The following is a 23,709-nucleotide window of genomic DNA, read 5'->3' on the forward strand; positions in this document are numbered from 1 at the left end:
CGGGGCGCGCGTGCTCGCGGGGGCGGGGCACGCGGCGGGCGCGGGGGCGCGCGGCGGCGGCTCGTTCCGTTCCGGGCCGAGGCTCGCGGCGGAAAAGTTGCGGGGCGGAGAGGAGCGGCCCCGGGACTGGCAGCGAGCGCGACGCCGAGCCGGCTCCCGGCGCCCGCGGTCCCGCCATGGACGACCTCGGTGAGTGAGCGGGAGGTCGAGGAAGGAGGGTGCGAGGGGCGCGCGGCCTCCCGGGCGGGAGCGAGCTGGCGGCGGGGGCTGCGGGATCCCTCCTCCGGCGGCCCGGGTCCTGGCTCTGCTCGCTGCCTGATGGAGCTCCGCTGGGCCGGGATCCCGGGCCCGGCCTGAGTCCTTTGCCAGGCCGGCCCCGCCGCGGTCCTCACAGCCGCCACCCCCCGCCTCGGGGACGGCTCCACCTCCGGACTCGGGACCTCGGGGACCCACCCCCATCTCCCAGACCAGCCTCAGGGGCCAGCTTGCGCCTCGGGGACCCGCCCCGTCCGCCCCAGGGACGGACCCCCGCTGCCGGCACAGCACCCCCCCCCCCCCCCCCCCCGCTGTGGGACCCTCCCTTCACAGAGGGGTTCCCTCACCCCCTACTTCACTGATCGGCCGCCCAACTCGGGGAACAGCTGCCTGAACTCCTGGTTGGTCCCTCATTTCCAGGACCTACTCTCACCCCTTTGAGGACCCCCACTTCACAGACTGGCACCCCCACTTCAGGGATAGCCCCTCCAAGCCCACCCTTTTCATTTCACAAGTTAGAGATGAGCCTCCGATGACCACACCCCCACAAAGACAAGTTTCTCATCTGTCCCCACTAACCACCCCCCCACCCCAGGTCTGGGCACCCTGTTTCATGGGCTGCTCACTCCATTTCGCTGACTGTCCTGTCCACTCTGTGGGCCAGCCCCTCCCCTTTCCTATCACAGATCAGCCTAATCCTAGAAGAGTAAGCTGGGGAGACATGATTCTTCCCCCACTCCCAGATTCTGGTGCAGTGCCAGGGGAATGCAGTGGGAAGTGGGCCCCGAGGTATGGCCATCTCTGGACTTGTCGGGGGCTGGCAGAGTTCCCCCCATCCCCTATCATCAAACCTTGCTGGAGGCCACGCAGGTAAAGAGGACAGGATGCCCAGAACAGAGTTTTACTGTTTTCTTGTTATCGGAGCTCCAAAACTACCCTTTTCAGTGCTGTGTAGACCTGGTGTTAGGGCAGGGGAAAGTATCTCCTGAAACCAGACACGAAACCCGAGGGGGTTGAGGCCAGGGTTCTAGGAATGCCTTGAGTGGCCTGAACCCTATGGTGAGAGGATTCACTTCTTCACTGTCTGTCCCTCCCCTTCATGCCTGTAGCTGGAGGGCCTCCGAGCTGGGGAGGTGAGGGGGGGGGGAGTTTCTTCTCTGTAGGAGCCTTGTCTTCCCTCTCTGGACTGTGGGTGGCTTGTGTGACCATTGATGCTTTCTCTGTCCCAGGCTCTGAGGAGCAGATTCATCAGACAGCACTGACGGGCCTCCCCCAAGCGCACAGGGCACTAAGTTAAGACTGGCTATTTGTAGGTACTGGACTTCCAAGCGGACAGGGAGGAGGACCGCCAGCTTCCTTTTGAAAAAGATCAGGGCGCTGCTGAGAGATCCCGGCGCTGGGGATGGCGTCCAGTCCTGCCTGTTTTGTGGAGTGCGATGGCTGCCAAGCATAGTTCTCTGCCTTCGGGTCAGGCTTGGCACCCATTTTTCCAACACCAGGTTGGCGTGCCTTGCAGGCAGGTTCCCCCCCCCCCCCCCCCACATAAAAGATAAGCTGAAAGGAGGCTGGGGGGATAGGTTTTGAATCAGGATCTGAAAGTCTCAATGCTTTCCCAGCAGGAACTGGGGAGCAGAGTTACAGTTTCTAAAATGCTGATGTGGTGCTGTTGCTTCTGTGCAGTCCCTTCCACACAGTGCTGTTTGAAGGTCCGAGAAGGTTTTGTAGAGTTTGCTGTTGGAGTCCAGAATTCCTGTCCCCTGATGGTCTTCCATTTGGGGCCAGGAGACTGAGCTAGTCTCAGGGAAAGAGAGGAGAGTGGTATAGGGGGTGACAGGAATTGAAATTTGCAGTTTATGGAGGGCTTCCCCGTACCTCAGCATGTCCCGCTCTCACAGCAGCCCTTCATAAGAGCCCCTTAGGGCCACTGCTGTCATCACTGCCTGCCTTTTATGAATGGGAAAAACTGGGAGTCAGAGAGGGTGATTCACTTGCCCAAGGCTGCACAGCCACAGAATGACAAAACCATGACTAGAGAGAAGCCCGGTCCCGCAGCTCTCATGGACCGAGAGGCCTTTCTTCCTGAGGAGGGGGGTAGGCAGCATGTGAAGGAGGAGTCTCAGGGGGTGACGGCTGCCACCTGTAACTTCTGCCGCCTTCCAGCACAGACTCCGCAGTTGTTTCCGGGCGGCCGGACTTCCTGGGCCTCAGCTCCCGGGAGGCCAGCCACGCCTGGCTGCCCTGGAGTCCCAGAGCCCCGGGGTGGGAGCAATGGGGCGAGCAGGAAGGGGAGAGGAATTTGCCTCTGTGCTCAGGCCCCATCAGCTGTCTGGATGGCTGCTCAACACACTGCCTGTCAGCTGTTTTCCTTAGTTTGGGTGGACACAAAGGCCAGGCTGCTTATTTTGATTTTTCTCCTGAGAGTGCTTTCAGCTGTGAGCCTCCTGGTCCCTGAAATGGGAGAGTTTATGGTCTGTCCTGTGGCAAGGCTAGAGGGGGGCAGAGACTCTGCTGTGACTTTGTTTTTTTGGGTCTCAAAACAAAAATTGGGGAACTCTTCTCTCCCCTTAGCTGCTGGTGACAGACTCACCACGTGCTGTTTAATAAGTTACGAGTTTATAGCTCTTTGGGCAGAAAAACATCAACACTGCCCTTGCCTGTGTGTTCTCTCTGCTTCGTGCTGCGGGGTGGCTGCTGGTGGCTTTTCCCATTACTGTTTAGACGCTGGTTTGGCCCGGAGTTCGCCCTGTTGAGTTCTGGCTGGAGTTTCCTGGACAGAGCTCCCACAACACTGAGATGCACTCTGATTACCGTTTCCGACCCAACTCCTCACTCTCCCTCGTTCATGTTCCTTAGTGCACTTGGGGGGCTGTGACCACAGCTGCGGTCCAGTAATAGTCACGTGTGCTTGATGGGAGACAGGCATCAGACTCAGCACTTTATGGGTATGATCACCGCCATTCCGAGGGGGAGAGAGAGAGAGAGAGAGATGTTTTATCTCCACTGTACAGATGTGGAAACCTGAGCTCTGGGAGGTTCACTGGGGGGAGCTGGGATTGGAACCCAGACTGACCCAATTCCAGATCTAGTCATCAAAATCATAATAAGGTTAAATGCTCAGTGAGGTGACTAACCGGAGGATGAGCCTTGAGGCTGCTGAGTAATTGCTAGTTACCTTTGAAATTTGTGTGCTGGGGGCCATCCCGAGGAAATGGCCTCTGTGGCAAAGGGTGGGTCCAATTCAGACCTTGATAGCTTTGCCTTCCCATCTCTTCTAGGGGGGACAGCCAGCTGTTGGCAATGCCCAGTTGCTTCTAGAATCTGGACATGTCTTCCTTCAGCTTCTCAGCAGTCTGGACCCTCTGAAAAACAGTGCCTCATTGTCCTTAGGGGGAGTGTTAGGGGGGCAGGGGAGTTGCTTGGGGCATTCCGGACTACGGAGCCTCCCTGTTTCCATGGAAAGTCTGGACTTCGGGCTTGTCTGTCTGTGGTGTCTCTGTGTGTTAGGCCAGGGTCAGGGCATCCAGCTGCTGGGCCTGTGGCAGGGGCAGCTGTGGAGTGATGTTGTGTTCTTCGTCAACACCAGATCTTCTGGGCAATGCACCAGTGAGGTGCAGAGCTGGGCTCCAGACCCTGGTGTGTTTGAGTCCTAAGCAGGTGCCCTTTCTGTTGTGCTTAGCTGTCTGCTGTCTGGACAGCCTCAGCCCAGTGTGGAGAGGTTTGGGCTGCTCTGCCATTGTGGGTTGGAGGTCTTCCAAGAGAACATCGAAGCACTGCCTCCAGCTTCCCCAGTGATGGCCCTGCATTGAGAGGCTGGGGGGGTCCTTGGCAGGAGAGGCCTACGAAAAGCCAGAATTACCGCTGAGGCACTCACGCAGCGCCTCTCCGCCATGTTCACGTTTTGCATGGAGTGTGCTGACCTGGCAAGGGCCTGTTACCTTGCTCCAAGGCCAGAGAGTTGAAAGACTTCCTCCTACCTTCACACTCGTTCCAGCTCTTCCCTGTGTTGTCCTGGTCTCAGCGCCTTCACTAATAACAAACATCCGTAGAACTCTTTCTCATAATGTTTAAATGTTTAATGAGCACTTATTATGTGCAGGCACTGTGCTGGGCACTTTACACACATTGTTTCATTGACTCATGTTGGCCACAGGAAGCACAGGTTCTGTTCTTAGTACTACTACTACTACCCATTTTACAGATGGGCAAACTGAGGCACAGAGAGGGTTAGCCCCCTTGCCCAAGTTCTGTTAACTAGAGAATAGCAGGGCTGGGGTTTAAATGCAGAGTCGGGCTTGTAACCATTTTTACACCTCTGCTCGTGATACTGGATCGGATCTTGGTTGCCTGTTGGTTTGATTGTGTTACATTTCTAGATGCTAAACATCTTTCCTGGCTCCTCCCCACACGCCTCATCCTCTGTTCGGTGTCCCACATCCGTCTTCTTCCTTCCTGTTCCCTGTGGCTTCTCTGGTTGGAATCAAGCTCTCTGTGCCCCTTCTCCATAGAGATTTGCTCCTGTCTTCATTCAGGTGTTTGTCCTTTGCTGCACCAACCCTTTTCCAGAGCAGAAAGTTGTTGAAAACTTTTTTTTTTTTTAATTTTTTTTTTTCCAACGTTTATTTATTTTTGGGACAGAGAGAGACAGAGCATGAACAGGGGAGGTGCAGAGAGAGAGGGAGACACAGAATCGGAAACAGGCTCCAGGCTCTGAGCCATCAGCCCAGAGCCTGACGCGGGGCTCGAACTCACGGGTCGCGAGATCGTGACCTGGCTGAAGTTGGACGCTTAACCGACTGCGCCACCCAGGCGCCCCTGTTGAAAACTTTTAAGGAGGAGAATTGAAGACGTACTCTGGAAGGGAGAGACAGAGAGAAAGAATTAGGGGGCTGAGTTTTCCCAGAAGCCTTGACAAAGCACCTGATGAAAAGGGGTATCTCCTCACTCAGGATAGGCCCAGAACCTCCTCAGCCCTACGTCCACTTTTCCTCTTCAGTTGGGGTCTTGTTGGGAGTCTCACATCTGGCCTGAAATGTGCATTCATGTCCTGATGAGTCTTCCAACTAACAAATTGATTGCCTAACCAGTGGGGCTGAGGGATGGCCTCTCCAGGGAGGCCGTGGATGCTGGGCCCACTGGCCCAGGCTGAATGTGTGGTTGGCCAGGCCCTGCAGAGCCCCCGGTGGCCAAGTTTTCCCTTAAAGACAGCCTTTTAATGCTTATTTCTTGTGTGATTGTGGTATTGTGGTTTTATGGGAGAATATTGTCATTGTTAGGTGCATGTTAAAAGTATTTGGGAGTAAAATGTCAGGATGTCTGCAACTCCGTTTTAAATGGTGGAATAAAGAAAGTGGATGTATACATATGTATATACAGAGAGAGCTCCTAAGCACATGTATGTGTGTTTATATAAAATGGCAAAATTTTTTTTTTAAGTTTTTAATGCTTTTATTTATTTTTGAGAGAGAGAGTGAGAGGGAGAGAGGGAGGGAGAGAACGAGCAGGAGAGGGGCAGAGAGAGCAGGAGAGAATCCCAAGCAGGCTCCTCACTGTCAGTGCAGAGCCTAACGTGAGGCTCCATCTCACAAACCTCGAGATCGTGGACTGAGTGGAGATCGAGAGTTGGGCACTTAACTGAGCCGCCCAGGCACCCCTAGAATGGCAAAACATTAATGACTGAATTGTATTGGTCTTTCAACTTCTCTGTATGTTTAGACACTTTCATGAAAAAAAGTTGGAAAAAGTAAGAAGACACTGCTTTTTTCCTTAGTGGGCTCAGGGTTATTCAGCCAGGGGTGTTCATAAGTGTCTACCTGTGACTCTTGGCCTCCCGTGACTCTGTGCAGGCGGTGACTGCGTGGGTAGACAGGAGCCAAGGGGGCCTGGGATGAGAATGACTGGTAACTAACGCTCAGCTCGGGTGGGGGCACATAGCCATGGCGACCTGTGCAGAAAAAAGGACAGGGCCAGCCAGAGGCAGACAGCTTCCACAGTGTGGAGGCAGCCTCCGGGGTTATTTTGGGTGTGGTGACATTAGTGAGACCAGGGTCAGGGCAAGGGGGATGCTGGGCTCTGCTTTGGAGTTTGGAGAGGGTTGCCTGGGTGGGATGCAGAGCAAGGCCTTTACAGAAGAGCCTCTGGGCAGCTGGAGCCTGGGGGAGGGGGTGAAATGCCATTTGCTTCACATCATGAACCTCTTATCTGTGGCCAAAAGGACACCACTAGCCTGTGGGCAGCATGGGCCAGAGTGGCCCCGGGCTCTTGCTTGCAGCCCAGATCTAGCCGTCCGGTTCTCCAGACTTCAGGTTCCCACTCCTGGAATCCCCACTCCCAGGTCCCTCTTGTTCTGTGCTGACTCAAGGCTGGGCCACTTGGGCCTCCCATCTGCTGGGGAGAAAGAGCTGGATTCCGGTGCCAGCAGCCCCCTTGGCTTTGAGGCCCTGGTGCCCACTAGAAACATTTTGGGCAGACTCTTGTAAGGGGAGCACTTCAGTCCAGGGTCTTCTTCGAGACTCGTGTCCGTCTGCCGGCATGCAAGGATGCAGAGGCTGGCCACTTGGTAGGGACCGAGGGATCTTCCTAGTGAGCTCTCAGAGTGGTGCGTCATGGCCTTTCTCTGCCTGTTTGAAACGCAGCACGATGTGTGTTTTATGGGGGGGGAGGGGTGGTGCTGTGAGGAAGCTGTATGTAATTCTTGGCTGGGACTCAGGTAATTGTTTTAATGAAATGGAATGCAGCTTATTCAGAACTCACTTGGCAGAGACAGCCACGTTCTGTTCTGTTTTCTTCTTGGGGAGAGGGGGGCGCACATTTCCAGCTGTTTTGAATAGTGGAACCCTGGGTGAGTTCGGAGGTGGGTGGAAGCCTCTGGGGGGCTCTTTTCGGTTTAGCTCACGGATCCTCAGACTGCCGAGACTCCTCTGGACGGCAGTCTGTGTATCCTTTCGAATGAGCTATGGAGACCTGGGTCTCCCGACAACAGAAAAGTCCTGTTGGAAGGTGGCTGCCTCCTGCCTCCTGCCTCCTGCCTCCTGAGTCCGCGGGAGACGAGGGATGCGGGAGTGTGTGGCACACAGCAGGGACACCCTCCCTGGCTGTCTGTTCATTCGCCCCACACATCTCTTTCCACCCCAACACCTGTTATGACCTCTGGTGCCTCTCTCCCCCCATACACCCCTTCAGGGTAGACCCCATGTAGCCATCTGTGGGTCCCTTTTTCTTCTGGTTCCCTCTCTTTACCTGCCTGCTCTTTCCAACTTCCTCATCCCTTCTTTGCTCCTTTTTTGTTTTTAACACAGCTTGAACCATTCGTTCATGTTTTCTCTTTTGCTAAGAATGCATCCCATTTTTTTTTTTTTTTTTTGAGAGAGAGAGAGAGAACGAGTTGGGGAAGGGCAGAGAGAAAAGGGGACAGAGGATATGAAGTGGGCTCTTTGTGGACAGCAGAGAGCCCGATGTGGGGCTCGAACTCACAAACCATGAGATCAGGACCTGAGCTGAAGGCAAATGCTTAACTGACTGAGCCACCCAGGCGCCCCTACATCCTATCCTTTAGTGGCCATATTTCCTCCTCCCTCCCTTGAGATCCGCTTCTCTACAGACCCCTCCACCCCCCAGATTCCTTCTCTGATCCCTTTGTGGGGGTGCACCTCTGTGTTATTCCAGAGGCTTCTGCTGGCTCCTTGTTTTTCTCCTAGGTACCTAGGTCAGTTTATCTGCTTGCGTGACCTCTTTTTTCACTTGTGTGTTGGCGACTCCTAAATTTATATTTCCACCCCTGACGTGGATTCTATTGTGCAGATTCTTCCGGCCTGCACGCCAGCAAAGACCCAGCTCATTTCCTTCTCACTCTCTCTTCTTGGCCTCATCCATTGTCTACTTTCTCTGTTACTGTCCCCTCTCTTCTCTGGGCCTGTGTGAAATCATGGGCCTTTGTGCAACACTTTGAGATTTAGGCAACATTTTCACGTGCTTCCTCATTTTTGATACGATTCTGACAAAAACCCTTTGGGGTGAGAGATAGTTTTCCCTGTTACAGAGGAGAAAGCTGTAACTGCCGCTCAAGGGACTCCGAGGAAGCAGACACACCCAGTGTCACCACAAATCCTGATGCAAGAGCTTGACCTTAGAGCCTGACCTTAGATATTCTGGCACCGAACCCATTCTCGTTTTGGTTCTTCATACTGGAATCACAGGTTGGATTTTGGCCTGCTTGGCCTTCGTAGTATTTAAAAATGTCCTAGGGGCTCCTGGGTGGCTCAGTCAGTTAAGTGTAGGACTCTTGGTTTTGGCTCAGGTCACGATCTTATGGTTTCCTGAGTTGGAGCCCCTCGTGGGGCTTTGCCCTGGCAGCGAGGAGCCTGCTTGGGATTCTCTCTCTCCCTCTCTCTCTGCCCCTCCCCCCACTCACACTGTCTCTGTCTCTTTCAAAATAAATAAATAAACTTTTATTTATTTATTTTTTGACATTTATTTATTTTTGAGACAGAGAGAGACAGAGCATGAATGGGGGAGTGTCAGAGAGAGGGAGGCACAGAATCTGAAACAGGCTCCAGGCTCTGAGCGGTCAGCAGAGAGCCTGACGTGGGGCTCGAACTCACGGACCGCGAGATCATGACCTGAGCCGAAGTCGGACGCTTAACCGACAGAGCCACCCAGGCGCCCCATAAAATAAATAAATAAACTTTTAAAAAAATCTTAAAAAATTATTCCAAATTACAGTTGTCCCTGAAACAGCACAGGTTTGAATGTGTGGGTCAACTTATACATGGCTTTTTTTTTTTTTTTTTTTAATATATAAATACAGTACAGGGACGTGTGGATGGCTCAGTTGCTTAAGTAGCTGACTTCGGCTCAGGTCATGACCTCATGGTTCTTGAGTTCAGGCCCCACATCGGGCCCCCTGCTCTCAGCTTGCAGCCTGCTTCGGATCCTCTGTCCCCCTCTCTCTGCACCTCACCCCCCAAATAAATAAACATTAAAAAAAAAAATTCTGTCTTTCTGCCCTGGGTTTATAGCAAACACGGGGTTGCTAAGTCTCAGTGGTTTCCTTTTTTAACTTTTTTGAGACTTTATTTATTTATTTATTTATTTATTTATTTATTTATTTATTTAAAAGTCATCTCTACCCCCTTGCGAGGCTCGAACTCGCAACCTTGAGACTAAGAGTCCCGTGCTCCACCGCCTGAGCCCGCCAGGCGCCCCATCTAGAGGCTTTCTCAAACTGCATTCTTGAGTTAGATGTGACTTCTGACCACTTCCAAGCACTTAGCTCCACACAGAGTCTGGATCTTTGTCCAAGTTGCAGAAAATTGCCTCCTCACCTGTCTGTCTCCCCTCCTGCTCACCAATCTCCCCTCTTCCTCCTCCTGGAAGGTCTCTGCAGCTGCCACCTTGAGACGGCTTTGTTCTGGTTCAGACCAGCCAACCTCTTGACTCACCCATGGCAGTGTAACAAATCTATGTAAACGGGGCTTCTTTGGTCTCCCCTCTGCCTGGTAGGCCCCTTCAAGAGAGGGTCTTGTGTGCTAAGTGCCAAGGACAGCTACGCTGTCTGCAGTTGCTTAATATTTGACGGTGGTTGATGATTAAATGGGTATGAACTGCAGACACCCCCTGTGATGCCAGACCTCCAGCACGCCTCTTCTGCTGGAGAATCTGAGCCAGAGACCCTCTGGGTTCTGGGTTGGTGGGGAGGCAGTCTAGTGCCATGGGCAGAAGGCAGGCTCTGACATCAGCCACTCCAGGGTCTGAATCATTACTGCCACTTGCTAACTGTGTGACTGTGGCCTGTCACCTTACACCCATAGCCTCGGTGAAACAGGCACATTTCTTGAGATGCCTTAAAGCACTTAATAAATAGTAACGATTGTTATTACGATTCCTCCTTGGACAAATCTAGATATCGCTTTGGGGCCTTGGCTTTCTCTGTCACCCCTCCACTTCACCAGTCTGCTGCCTGTGCTTGCTGCGTCCTTGGTGGTGAACATTTAGTGCACATGAGCCGGGTTGACCATTCAGCTTGGTGTGAGGGAAGAATCTCACATGGGTTATCTCCTGGGAGGTTGTGATTTGGGACTCTTCTGGCCCCGTGGGGTAGAAGCCCGGGAGCGCAGCTCTGCGGACGGCATGGCTGTTCCCTAGTGCTAGGGGTGTCAAGTTGGGTTTTGGTTAAATGACATTTCATTTCCCCAGAGCCTCTTTGGTGGCTTTGGGGCGGAAGTGGCTGGGGAAGGAGGTCATTCCGTGGCTTGATTTGTACTAATTGCTTATCTAACACTAATGTTTGAGAGGTGTCACAGAGAGCCAGTGAAAGATGCTCCGTGACACCTACAAAGCCTCGAAGGATGGGTCTTGGCCACTGAGGCTCCTATGAGCAGTAGAGAAAGGGAGAGTTTGGTTTTTTTGGACCATGAACTGAGGTTTTTGTCAGTTGAGTGAGCCCAGCTAATAGCAAGAAGCTGGCTCACTGGTTGGGCTGCCCTGCCTGCCTCTGTGCCTTTCTAGGGGCAGTTGATCTGTTAGGTCAGCCCTGGGCCCCATTAGGAGGTAGAAATGGCTCAGAGAGTCCCGGCCAGGCTTTTCCTTGCTCTCTGTTTCCAGGAACATTCCTCTTGCTTAGGTGGAAATGGGAGTGTCCCACAGCCTGCTCTTGGTTTCCTCTGGATTTACCATCCCCCACCCCTGAACTCCTGGCCTGGCTGACCCACTGGGGTGGGTTCTCATCACTGCTAAGCTCCAGGACAGCCAAGTCAGGCTGGCCCCTCTGGGCTGGGCTTGAAGGAGAGGCCATGGCTTCTGGAAAACCACACTCGCGCCTCACAGACCTGACGTGGCTACCTTCCTGGGCTTGCTTGGTCACATGCTACCCTTCTTGGAAAGTTCTTGCTTGGTCACAGGCTGCCTGTCTTGGCCGCACGAGTGGATGTGTGGTTTCCTTACCGTTTCTCAGCAGTGTCAGCCTAGCTGCACCCGTGGGGTGAGCTGCAGGGATAGTGGGGTGGCCTCATTTCCTCTCTGCCTCACCACCTCAGATGGCCTCCTCTCCTCTATCCTGAACTTTCCAAGGATTCCTGCCCCTTCTCGCTCTTGGGAAGTCGGCACTTGAAGTCTTTTTGCCTGCCTGGGGCAGTCACGCGGGAAACAAGCTGGGGAAAGAAGAGAAGTGTCACCTGGAGGTGGTTGTCACAGCTTCCTGTGGTTACTTGTGGTCATCTGCTTCCAAACATCCTGTTTGTGCCCCAAGAGCAGCAGGAACACTGACCTGGAGACAGCTGTTCTCTGCCTGGCTTCGTGCACAGGCTCGGGGGCCGGGGGTGTCCTAGTCCATCTGTCCCCAGGGGACCCTTGGTTTGCTGGTTTGTTGGCTGGTAGCAGTGCCTTTTGGCGTCTCTAGCTTAGACGTCACCTCTGCCATGCCCTTCCTCCTCTCCCTGTTCCTTCTGCCCGTGAGATTTGTCCTCTGAGTGTTCTGTTGGGTGTGATCGGTCAGTGCTCGCCTTTCTGTGGCTCTGGACTGATCCCGTCTTCCATAGACCCTTCCCGACGCTTCCGGAACTGGAAAGAGTCTTAGGGTATCCCCTCTGGGTGTGTGTGGGCATCTTCAGCCCATCAACTTCCTCAGTGAGAGTGACTCACTTTTTATCAGTTCATATAGTGGACTTTTATCAAAGACTGCAATTGCACAAGGAGTTTTGTGGCTTAAAAAAGAAAAGTTTATTTATTTATTTTTGAGAGAGAGAGAGAGAGAGAGAGAGAGAGAGAGGGAGGGGTAGAGAGGGAGACAGAGAATCCCAAGCAGGCTTCACACTGTCCGTGCAGAGCCCAATTTGGGGCTCAAACTCATGAACCGTGGGATGGTGACCTGAACTGAAACCAAGAGTCAGACGCTGAACTTACTAAGCCACCCAGGCACCCCAGCTTTTTAAAAAATTGAAAATAACAGTGTAAAAACATTGGGAAATCGTTTATAAGGTTCAATCCATGTGTTTTATAGGTGGGCAAACTTAGGTCCTCTGGGGAGAAAGCATTTGTCCAGGACACTTAGAGGCAGAGCAGACCCGTGCTTTTTCCTCTTTCTTGCCCTTTTTGGGGAATATGTGGGGTCCTAGTTTCCCTCATTTCTAGAACTACACACCTTGCCACAGTGTAGCCCTAAGCTTTCTTTTCTCTAGGGACCCTTCTCAAGCCATTTTGTATCTGATACTGTTATTTCCTTTTGTAAGAGTTTTTATGTTGAAAAGATACATGCTTATTATATATACATATATAAAAAAAAAAGATACAGGAGTGAAAGTCCTTTGTCCTTTTCCCACCAGGGGTAACTAGTAACTATTGTTAATAGTTTGGTGTGTATCTTTCCCAGCCATTTTCTGTACATTTATAAATATGTAAGCATACATATGATTCACATACCCTTCACTGTGTTGTGTTTTTTTTTTTTAATTAAGATGAAATTCACATAACATACAACTAACCATTTTAAAGTGTACAATTCAGGGGCGCCTGGGTGGCTCAGTTGGTTAAGCATCTGACTTCAGCTCGGGTCATGATCTCAGGGTCCGTGAGTTTGAGCCTCACCTTGGGCTGTCTGCTGTCAGCTCAGAGCCTGGAGCCTGCTTCGGATTCTGTGTCTCCCTCTCTTTCTGCCCCTCTCCTGCTTGGAGTCTGTCTCTCTGTCAAAAAATAAATAAACATTAAAAAAAATAAAGTGTACAATTCTGTGGCATTTAGTACATCCACAGTCTGTGCAGTCATCCCCTCTGTCTAGCCCAGCACATTTTCATCACCCCCAAAGGAGTCCCTGTAACCATTCAGCAGTCTTTCCCCCCTTCCCCCCTCCCCCAGCTCCTGGCAAACACTAATCTGCTTTCTGTCTCTATGGATTTGCCTGTTCTGGATGTTTCATATAAGTGGAATCTTACAAAATGTGGCCTTTTGTGATTGGCTTCTTTCATTCAGTGTAATAGTTTTGAGGTTCATGCATGTTGGTAGCATGAATCAATATTTCATTCCTTTTTATGGTTGAATAATATTACGTTGTATGGATATATACTGCATTTTGTTTATTCATTCATCAGTTGATGGACATTTGGGTAGTTTCCACCTTTTTGCTATTGTGCTTGTGTGAACCTTTGTGTTCAAGTTTTTATTTGCATACCTGTTTTCAGTTCTTTTTAGTTTATGTCTCTTCATTGCTTTAAAAAAAATTTTTTTTAATTAAGTTTATTTATTTATTTTGAGAGAGAGAGGGAGAGAGCACAAGCAGGGGAGGGTCAGAGAAAGGGAGAAACATAATCCCAAGCAGGCTCTGCACCATCAGCGCAGAGCCTGATGTAGGGCTTGAACTCACGAACTGTGAGATCATGACCTGGGCCGAGATCAAGAGTCTGACGCTTAACTGAGTACGCCACCTAGGCGCCCTCTTCATTGCTTTTTTTTTTTTTTTTCTTTAAGTGTTTATTTATTTTTGAGAGAGAGGGAGAGACAGAGTGTGAGCCAAGAAGGGGCAGAGAGAGAGAGAGGGAGAGAGAGGGAGACACAGAATCTGAAGCAGGCTCCAGGCTCTGAGCTGTCAACACAGAGCCTGACACGGGACTTGAACCCACAAACTGTGAAGTCATGACCTGAGCCGAAGTCTGGCGCTTAACTGACTGAGCCACCCAGGCACCCCTTCATTGCTTTTAAAGTTTATTTTTCTAGGGGTGCCTGGGTGGCTGAGTTGGTTAAATGTCCAACTCTTGATTTCAGCTCGGATCATGATCTCATGGTTCTTGGGATTGAGCCGCATGTCGAGTTCTGTGCTGACAGTGCAGAGCCTGCTTGGGATTCTCTCTCCCTCTCTTTCTGCCCTTCCCTTACTTGCACACATTCTCTCTCTCTCAAAAATAAATAAATATGCGTTAAAAAAAAAATCCCCAGAAAACCACTGGGGATTGTGGTGTGAGCTGAAGTGCCTTCCTCCCTCCAGGGGAGGTTGGTGGGCCCAGCAAAAGGAAGGGAGCCTTTCCTGCTTTGTGGCCACCCCTCAGCCCCTCTGCTTTGGTGAACAAAAGTCTGGGGTCCCTTGTGTTCCTCAGACCAGCAAGCAGTCTGTTGGCCCAGTGTCTTGTTGCTTTCCAGTTCTTGGGTTCTTTCTTTCTTTTTTTATTTAAAAAATTTTTTTAAATGTTTATTTTTGAGAGAGAGAGAGAGAGAGAGAGAGAGCGAGCGCACCAGTGGGAGTGGGGCAGAAAGAGAGAGACACAGAATCTGAAGCAGGCTCCAGGCTCTGAGCTGTCAGCATAGAGCCTGATGTGGGGCTCAATTCCAAGAACCATGCTCTCAGCGCAAGCCAGACACGGGTCTCAAACCCATGAACTGGCATATAACGAGCTGAGCCGAAATCAAGAGTCAGATGCTTAACTGACTAAGCCACCCAGGCGCCCCAGTTATTGATCTTAATTAGAGAGTTGAAATCTCTGTGTCCGATTTTGGATTTGTCCCTTTTTCCTTTCAATTCTCTCCATTTTTCCTTCATCTAGTTTGAAGCTCTGTTACCAGATATATATGCATTTAGGACTATTACATATTCATGATGAATTAACCTTTTTATCATTATGAAATATCCTTCCTTGTCTCTGGTAATATTCTTGCTTGGGAGCCTACCACATCTGATAGTAACAGAACCAATCCAGCTTTCTTGTTGGTGTGATATGTTTTTTTTTCTCTATTGTTTTTTGTTTTTTTTTTTTAATTTTTTTTTCAACGTTTATTTATTTTTTTGGGACAGAGAGAGACAGAGCATGAACGGGGGAGGGGCAGAGAGAGAGGGAGACACAGAATCAGAAACAGGCTCCAGGCTCTGAGCCATCAGCCCAGAGCCTGACGTGGGGCTTGAACTCACGGACCGGAGATCGTGACCTGGCTGAAGTCGGACGCTTAACCGACTGCGCCACCCAGGCGCCCCTCTCCATTTTTTTATGCATATCAAACTGGTAAGAATTGCTTATCTGTATCTTTGTAATTAAAATGTTTCATATAGATAGCACATACAGAATCTTGCATTTTTATCCAGTCTTACAATCTCTGCCTTTTTTTTTTTAAGTTCATTTATTTTGAGTGAGAGAGATTGAGCACATGTGTACGCAGGGGAGGGGTAGAGAGAGAGGGAGAGAGAATACCAAGCAGGCCCCGTGCTGTCAGTGCAGAGCCAGACATGGGGCTCAATACCATGAACTGTGAGATCGTGACTCAGCCAAAATCAAGAGCCAGATGCTTAACCAACTCAGCCACCCAGGTGCCCCTATTCCTTTTTTTTTTTTTTTTTTTTTTTTTTTTTTAGTAAGCTGTATGCCCAGTGTGGGGCTTGAACTCATGACCCTGAGATCAAGAGTCAGATGTTCGACCAATTGAGCCAGCCAGGCACCCCTATACCCTCTGTTCTTTATTTTTTCTTCTTTTCCTGCTTTCTTTTATATTAGGATTCCATCTAATCTCCACTATTGGCTTATTTAGCCATACTTCATTGGTTTACCTTTTTAGTGATTGCTGTGTGGTATACAGGTGTAACTCATACACAGTGTACCTTCGAGTCATATCCCCTTCTTGTCCTTTGTGTTACTGTTGTCCTAAATTTTACTTTGGTGTATAGTATATCATAAACCTCACACTATGTTGTTAGGCATATTTACTGTTTCTGGTACTCTCTGTTCCTTTGTAAAAAAAGGTCTTTTATAATCTAAAGAAATTAACAAAACTGGGGATACTCAGGTGGCTCAGTCAGTTGAGTGACTGACTTCGGCTCAGTTCCTGATCTCGCAATTTGTGAGTTCAAGCCCTGTGTCGGGCTCTGTGCTGACAGCTCAGAGCCTGGAGCCTGCTTCGGATTCTGTGTCTCCCTCTCTTCTTCATGCTCTGTCTCTCTCTCTCTCAAAAATAAATAAACGTTAAAAAAATTTCTTTTAAAGATATCAAGAAAACTGTTTGCAAAACATTTTCTCCCCCCTTTCCTCTCCCTTTTCAAAAAAACTTGTTTTTTTCTGGCTGGTTTTCCCTGCCCATAGAGCTTCCCCCAGCATTGCTGTCTTCTGTGTGTTCTTTGTGGTTCGGCTCATCTGTGGCTCTGTCATGATAATCAATGATGTTATCAGCCACTCCAGGCTGCAGAGCCCATGACTGGTGTCGCTAACACATTCCAGTGGCACACGTTTCAGAAAATCTTCACATCCCAGCATATGTCTCCTGCCCCCACTGCCCCATGGGGAGAGGCGTGACACCACAAGATCTGCTGGGCCTAAGGGCTGCCATTCTCCCTGCTCTTTCTTGCCCTGTCGCTTGCTGATGCCCCTCCTCTCTTCCTCCAGCACCAAATGAAGGTGCCACCTTGTCCCAGGTCCTGACTCCGCCTGGGTTGCCCAGGTGCCTCCCTCCTGGGAGCCAGCCCACCTCACCAACTCCTCCTCCCCCACCCACAGAGGAAGCTAGACAAGCCATACAGTGAGTTTAAACCTTAAGTACCCACAAGGGGCTGCTGTGTTCCGGCCACAAAGTCTTGTGGAGTGTTCCCCCCCGCCTTTTTTTTTTAGTTTATTTATTTATTTGACTATTTATTTATTTTGAGAGAGAGACAGCGTTAACAGAGGAAGGACAGAGAGAGAGACACACAGAATCTGAAGGAAGCTCCAGGCTCTGAGATGTTAGCACAGAGCCCGACTCAGGGCTCGAACCCATGAACTGTGAACTCATGACCTGAGCCAAAGTCGGACGCTTAACCGACTGAGCCACCCAGGTGCCCCTAAGTTTATTTATTTATTTAGAGAGAGAGGGAGAGAAAGAGAATCCCCAGCAGGCTCCACACTGTCAGCATGGAGTCCGATGTGGGGCTTGAACACATGTGTCCGATGTGGGAGCCGCCCAGGCTCCCCGTCCTTTTGTTTTTTAAAGTTGAGAATGGTGCCGGTTGGGGAGGGGTGGGGGTAACTAGGTCACTGGAGAGGGAGATTTCCGGTGTTAGATGAATAGAGAGGTTTGGGTCCTGTATGCATGCACTGCTCACCCTCACTGTGCTTTGCATGTAGCGAGTGCTCATGAAGGGCCTGGAAGAGGCGCAGACTGAAGTGGTGAAGCAGATGTCTGCAGCACATGGGCTTGGCAGGGTCATTCGTTTGTTTACTACTTGTCCATGGAGCTCCTGTTATGTTCTGGGCTCTGTTCAATGTGAGGAGGTGAAGACAGATAAAGACACACTTCCTGCCTTCCCTGAGCTCTCATAGGCTGGTGGGACATAGACACTTAGGCAGACGGTTCTTACCAGTTGGATACATGCTTTATATGCTCTCAGAGGGGAGGTGCATGGTGCTTTGGGAACCCAGAGGAGAGGGGCCTTGAACCCTGTGCAAAGAATGTGGTCATGGAGGGCTTCCTGAAGGAAATGGTATCCTAAGCTGACTCTTTGTTGTGTTTATTTTAATTGGAATGTTGACATTTATAAAAGCCACAAACCTTCATCCTTTAAATAGATAGCCATTCCATAATAAGATTTGGGAATCTCTTATAGAAAACCACACATTCCTTTTTTTTTTTTTTTAAGGTAGGCAAAGCAGATCCTTTTTTTTTTCTAAGTTTATTTTTTTATTTTGAGAGAGAGAGAGAGAGAGAGAGAGTGCACAAGTGGGGAAGGGGCTGAGAAAGGAGAGAGAGAATCTCAAGCAGGCTCAGCACCATCAGCGCAGAGCCCAATGCAGGGCTCAAACTCACAAACTGTGAGATCATGACCTGAGCCAAAACCAACAGTCAGATGCTTAACCCACTGAGCCACCCAGGTGTCCCAAAGGAGATCCTTTTTATCCTCATGTTGCAGAAGAACTGAACTGTGATGAATCTCCAGGGATAAGAAAGGATTTAGCCTGGAAAAGAAGACAAGAGGGTGGTCTAGGCACAGGGAACAACACGTGCAAAGGACTGGGAGGGAGGAGGCTTTTGTGCATGTGTGCTAAGTTTATTGGCTGTGATTTGGCACCCTGTGGTCTCCCAACTGATCTTACAAACTAATCGAACAGCCTGAGCTGGAAGGCCAAGGACAGTCACCAGCCTTTGCTTCCTCAGTGGCACAATCTTTTGAGGTGGCCTTGATATGACAGCTGAGATTGGGCCAGCCTCTGGGGGCTCCTTTCATCCTCAGGTCAGATGCTGAGCTCTGTCTATGCAAACTGCCTGGGCTTAGCTGGGGCCCTGGACCAGTCCAGAAAGGCATTTCCCTGAGAGTTTGGGGCCTGAGATTTTGTCCTGGGCCCGCTGGCCCCAGCGGTGAGCCTGTGTGCTCATGTGCAGGAAGGCCTGGTTCCTGTGATAAGAGGCTTGGCCTAGCCCCTCTTCCGGAGGGGGCACTGTTGGGGGATGGAACTACCTCTGTATTTGGATTTCAGGACAGACTTCACCAAAAGTGGGCCAAGGGAGGGGACCCATGGTATTAACTGGTCACTCTGAGGACCCCCAAGGCAGACTGCCTGTGGTTTACGGCTCCTGCAGGGGGCCAGGCTGGGCAAACCACTGTTTTTTCAATGGAAGAACAAACTGGAGTAGCAGTACTGTATCATTTCCCAACCAGGTACCTTCTGGGCCCCTAAGAGATTCATAGGTGACATGGCCGAGGGAAAAGAAAGGCCCTGGGGCCTGGCTCAGTGGCCCTGTGTCCTGCCTGTCCTCGGTTGCTGACCCTTCCATGCTCCTCCTTTGCCTCATCCTGCTCCTCCTCCTGTCTTGCAGTCTCATCTGGTGGACACTCCGTCCTCCCACAAGAAACAAACGTGGGGGGCATCTGTTCCTCCCTCTTTCTCCCGAGCTGCTCAATTACCAGTTCCCATTGATTTTACCTAGTCTTATCTACAGCGTTCCTCCAACTAAGCCCCCCTCCTTCCCCTCTCTCCTGTATACACTGCCTGAGTGATCCAGAATGCAAGCCTGGTCCTGCCTTCCCTGTTCCCTGCCGACAGCCTTGCATGGCTTGCCCTTCTAAGTCCAGACTCCACAACGGGCCTTGGGTCCTTGCTCCTCTTCCACCAAGTTGGGGCTTGTACCCTGGGCTCCAGCCCCCTCTGTCTGCCAGGCTGTTTCTCACGTCTGCCTGTGCTCCTTCCTGGGCCTGGAAAGCCCCTCCTTCCTTCTCCCTCTGCCCAGATTATGATGGTCTTCGACTGGTTAGCGCTCCCTGGGGACAGACACTGTGTCTTTGTTCCCCCAGTGCTCAGCATGGCATCTGTGCATAGTACTTGCTGATGGACATTATTGGGACACCACTGGTAAAGACGAGATGGCACCCAGGGAGAGGGCTGGAGGGGCCGGGGGAGGCAGGTGGGACAGGTGTGTGGAAATCACCCATTTTCAAGGTTAGCCTTGGATACCCAGATGGGGCCGTCCCTTCCCATTTTGTGCTTTCTGAATGGTGGTGCCTTTGCTGGAGAGGAGTGTATGTGCACTTCCTGGGTCAGTGCCCAGCAAGGCTCATTCCAGAAATTCCAGTCCCCTGGGATTGAGGCAGAGATGAGGCTGCTTCAGCTCCAGGCAGTTGGACTTGTCTTCAAAGGACCTGCCAGTGAGTTGAAGGTACAGAGTGGCCACTGTCAGCCCTTGTTTTCCACAATCGTTTCACCTCTGCGGATCCCCAACCCCTTTGGACCATGAATATTATGAACTGTCTCCCAAGAGTAATGCTGTGGGGATGCGCACAAGACGTTCTGTGTATAATTTCAGGCGGTCTGCACATCCCCTAGAGGGTCATCTGTGAGTCCTCTGGTGCCAGGTGAAGCTCCCTTGCTGTGGGGCTCCCTGCCTCTCTTGCCCTGGAAGGGGGAATGAAGGCTCCCTTTGCCCCACAGGTGGGGCGCTGAGCTGAGTCAGCAAGAGGAGGGGGATGGTGGGGCGAGGTGCAGGCCAACCTGAGCAGGCAAGGGCATTTCCTGCCTGACACTCAGGGGCCCGGGAGGAAGTCCGGGACAGGCTCGTGTCAGTGCTGCTCCAAAGGCCGAGCTGTCTGGCCCAGTTAGAAGTTAGAGTCCTTAGACGGGCATGTGTGGCAGGGACTGCCCTGGCCCATCCCTAGCCTCCTTCCGTGGAACTTGGATTGTTGGGAGCAGATGGTAGTGGGGCTGGGAGGATGGACTTGGGCCGGACCCCTGGGAGGACCAGTGGTGAGTACCCTTCCTCCTGTGGGCTTTGTGCGCTGAACTCCCCGTGCCCTGAGCACAGGGCACTCTGGACGTTCCTACTTGGCAAGTCTTTGAACTCAGGGATGGCTTTGAAGCCAGGGAGAGAGATCACAGATTTCACTGGGTCCTGCACCAGGGTGTTAGCTTCTTAGCCAAAGTCTGTTGGCACAGACCAGCGATCGGCCCTTGTGTATTCACAGCTACATCTGGGGGGCCATGTGGTGGCATTGGGCGGCCCGCCTGACATCTTTCAGAGTGCCTTCTCTGCAGTTGCTCATGGATTGTAGTGTGGGGTGCTCTCCCACACCTGCTCAGTCGGGGCAGTCAGGGATGTCAGCTTTGTGGGTGGGACAGCCACTCAGCCCCTGTCTGTCACCTGCTGTCACCTGGTGAGGGAGGTAGGCATGATGTGTATGGACTGTGTGCCTGTGATATGCCAGATATGCTTTCTTTTTTGTGTCTCTTTTATCTATCTATCTATCTATCTATCTATATTTTTTTCCTGAAATAGAGATAGAGAGAGTGCGAGTGGGGGAGGGGCAGAGAGAGAGGGAGACACAGAATCCGAAGCAGGCTCCAGGCTCTGAGCTGTTAGCACAGAGCCTGACACAGGGCTCAAACTCATGAACTCACAGAGGTGCGGTGCTAGCAAGGGGCAGAGCCAAGGTTGTTCAACTTCAAAACCCACACTACGTTGTATTGCAAACTCACATACCTGCTGAGGTCAGGCACGTGTTGTGTGTGCACAGATGAAGTAGGCCAAAGGGGAAAGCTAGATCTTATTGTGTCAGCCAGTGGTTGCCCGGCAGGAAAGTAGACCAGTATTGCTAGCCCTTCTGACTGCTCCCAGAAAGCCAGAAATCTTGGCCTTCTAGTGAAATCCCTTGATTTCTTTAATAAAAATATTTTTTTAATGTGTATCTTATTTTTGAGACAGAGAGAGACAGAGCATGAGCAGGGGAGGGGCAGAGAGAGAGGGAGACCCAGAATCTGAAGCAGGCTCCAGGCTCTGGGCTGTCAGCACAGAGCGCGATGCAGGGCTCGAACTCATCAACCTTGAGATCATGACCTGAGCTGAAGTCGGACGCTCAACTGACTGAGCCACCCAGGCACCCCTGAAATCTCTTGATTTCTTAAGACAGCCTCAGATTTCTGAAAAAGCACAACCACATTCATGTGGGGAATGGGGTGCAGCCTGCAGGCCCTGGGCTGGTGACCTTTGCTGTATTCTCTGTTGCCTCCCTTCACCCTCCCTTCCCTCTCATCCTGGAAGGAGAAGAATTAGAGTTCATTGCTGAAAGAGATCTTGAAAGATTATTTGGGCCAACCCTTAGCCATTTATGATGCCTATTTCACCAAAAAGATAGGGAGGTGTGGAAGGGTGAGGAACTGTGAAGTATGCACTCAAGAGTCTAGGCTCCTGGGCCAGAGCAGTCTGGGCTTGGCCCTGCCACTCCTGGGTGCCTGTTCCCCAGCTCTAGAGGCCACTGGCGCTTCTTGTCTGCCACTCTACGCTGAGCTGCCCGTGGCTTTAAGGGTGTCATGGCCTCTGAGCTCTTCCCTCAGAAGACCTGGGCACCAGGGGGGGTAGTGCTATGGCTCCCCTTTGTGCCTGGGTTTTAAAATTTGTCCCTGTCATATAGAAACTAGAGTCATTGTTCATAGTCAGTGAGATTTGACCCCTACCATCTCTCTTCCTACTTCAGCTAGCTGTGGGGGAAGAACATGGAATGGGGTCAGGCAACCCCCACCCCAACCAAGGGACAGTGCCCATGGAGGAAGACGCCGCAGTTTGGGGCACAACAGGGTGGGGTGGGTGGGAACTAAGACTTCCACTGTTGGAAAGGAAAAACAGTGGTGTGACAGAGGGCAGTAGCGGATGGTGTTGAATCGGCTCGCCGACTTGCTTGGTGACCACTTCCTTTCTGGACATAGAGGCAGACTGGAGGATAGGCAGAAGCCCTCACTGGCAGGCTTGTTCAGATCAGAGGTTGTCAAGTTAACCACAAGGCTCCCTCATTTTCCAGACAGTTCTTTGGGTGCAGGAGCACAGGATTTCCTGCCTGGTCCATCCGTGAAAAGTTTAGACCAGGAGCATCCAGGGCACACACACCGCCAGGCACAGAGCAGGTCCTGTGAGAGAGGAATAATGGGGTTCAATGCTCCTGACTCATGCTGACCTGCTCCCTGCCCCAGGTGGGCCTTCCCCTTGGCCCCTCAGAGTCAGAAAGCATTCCCTGCTGACCCTGCAGACCCTAGCGTCCAGTGGAGTGATATAAACGGTCTACCAGAACAGAACCCAGGTCTTCCCCTCAGAGCGTTGTTTCTATTAGAAGACGTTGCCCTGGTTCAAATCCAGCTTCCAAGCAAACCTTTGGAATATTCTCTACGTGTACATTGGAGGTTTCCTGTGTGATGTTTCTGGGCACTATGGCTGGGCACTGCTGTTGCCATCTGGTCGGTTGGATTCCTGGAGCCTCAGAGTGTCTCCTGCAATAAAATCCAAATCAGCACTGAGGTGGACACTTCCCCCTCCTCCCCATCAATCTCCTGGTGTAACCAGCTGGGCCTGGTGGAGGGAGGCCAGCCTTGCCAAGTCAAGCTGGAGCCCTGGGACCCTCTGTCCTGCATGAGCCCCGGGGTACAGAGGCTTGGGGTCTGCTTCGTTGCTGCCTCAGCTCTGGGGTTGGTGGACTTCTTGCAGGCAGACTACAGGGTCTTATTGTGGTTCTGTTCCCACCCTGTCCTCCTCCTCTGCACCTTCATGGCCTTACATGTGGGCCTTGCTGGCAAGGCCCACAGCCCAGAAGTCTCCCTGGACATTTTTTGTTTCTGGGAAGTCTGTCTTTTCCTCCTTCTTTTCTATTGTGGTTTCCCAGTGTGACTCTGGTTAGCCAAAGCTGTGAGGACTGCGGCCTCCATCTGCTCCCTCCCTGTCCAGGACGAGGCTGATTTCCTAATGTGGAGAGTTGGCAGGGATCTAGGCTTTCAGAGAAGTTCGTCTGGCCCTCCTCAGGACAATGGCCAGAGGTATCCCTCTTCGTAGATTAGTGACACCACCCCCAAAGGCCTGCCACCTGCAAGTGTGGGGAGCTCTGGGGAGACTAAGATGAGACTTGGGGGCTTCTGTGGGTGTGACGGGCCCTCCCTAGACCATCCACCCCCTTACTTAGGACGTGCTGACCGTCACTTGTAACACCAGCTGCCAGATGGCCTCTGGAGAACTTTGTCTTGCCCAGAATGAAGCAGATGGCTTCCAAAATTTGAGAGACTG

The 23,709-nt window shown here is 51.4% G+C and overlaps 1 protein-coding gene across 3 annotated transcripts in view; it reads left to right on the forward strand.

Moving 5' to 3' along the window:
* Positions 1-23,709, forward strand: part of PXN (paxillin) — a 59,591-nt gene that overhangs the window by 11,729 nt on the left and 24,153 nt on the right. The window contains exon 1 of one of the 3 annotated variants that reach the window (XM_040443704.1): positions 26-189. The exons of the other annotated variants lie outside the window; for them this stretch is intronic. Coding sequence (XP_040299638.1) covers positions 177-189 — 13 coding nt within the window. The 5' untranslated portion in view covers positions 26-176. Of the gene's footprint in view, positions 1-25; positions 190-23,709 lie in introns of those variants that run through there. 3 annotated transcript variants of the gene reach the window in all.

This window comes from Herpailurus yagouaroundi, unplaced genomic scaffold (genome assembly GCF_014898765.1).
Source record: "Herpailurus yagouaroundi ecotype Mexico unplaced genomic scaffold, PumYag 191, whole genome shotgun sequence".
Lineage (NCBI taxonomy): Eukaryota > Metazoa > Chordata > Mammalia > Carnivora > Felidae > Herpailurus > Herpailurus yagouaroundi.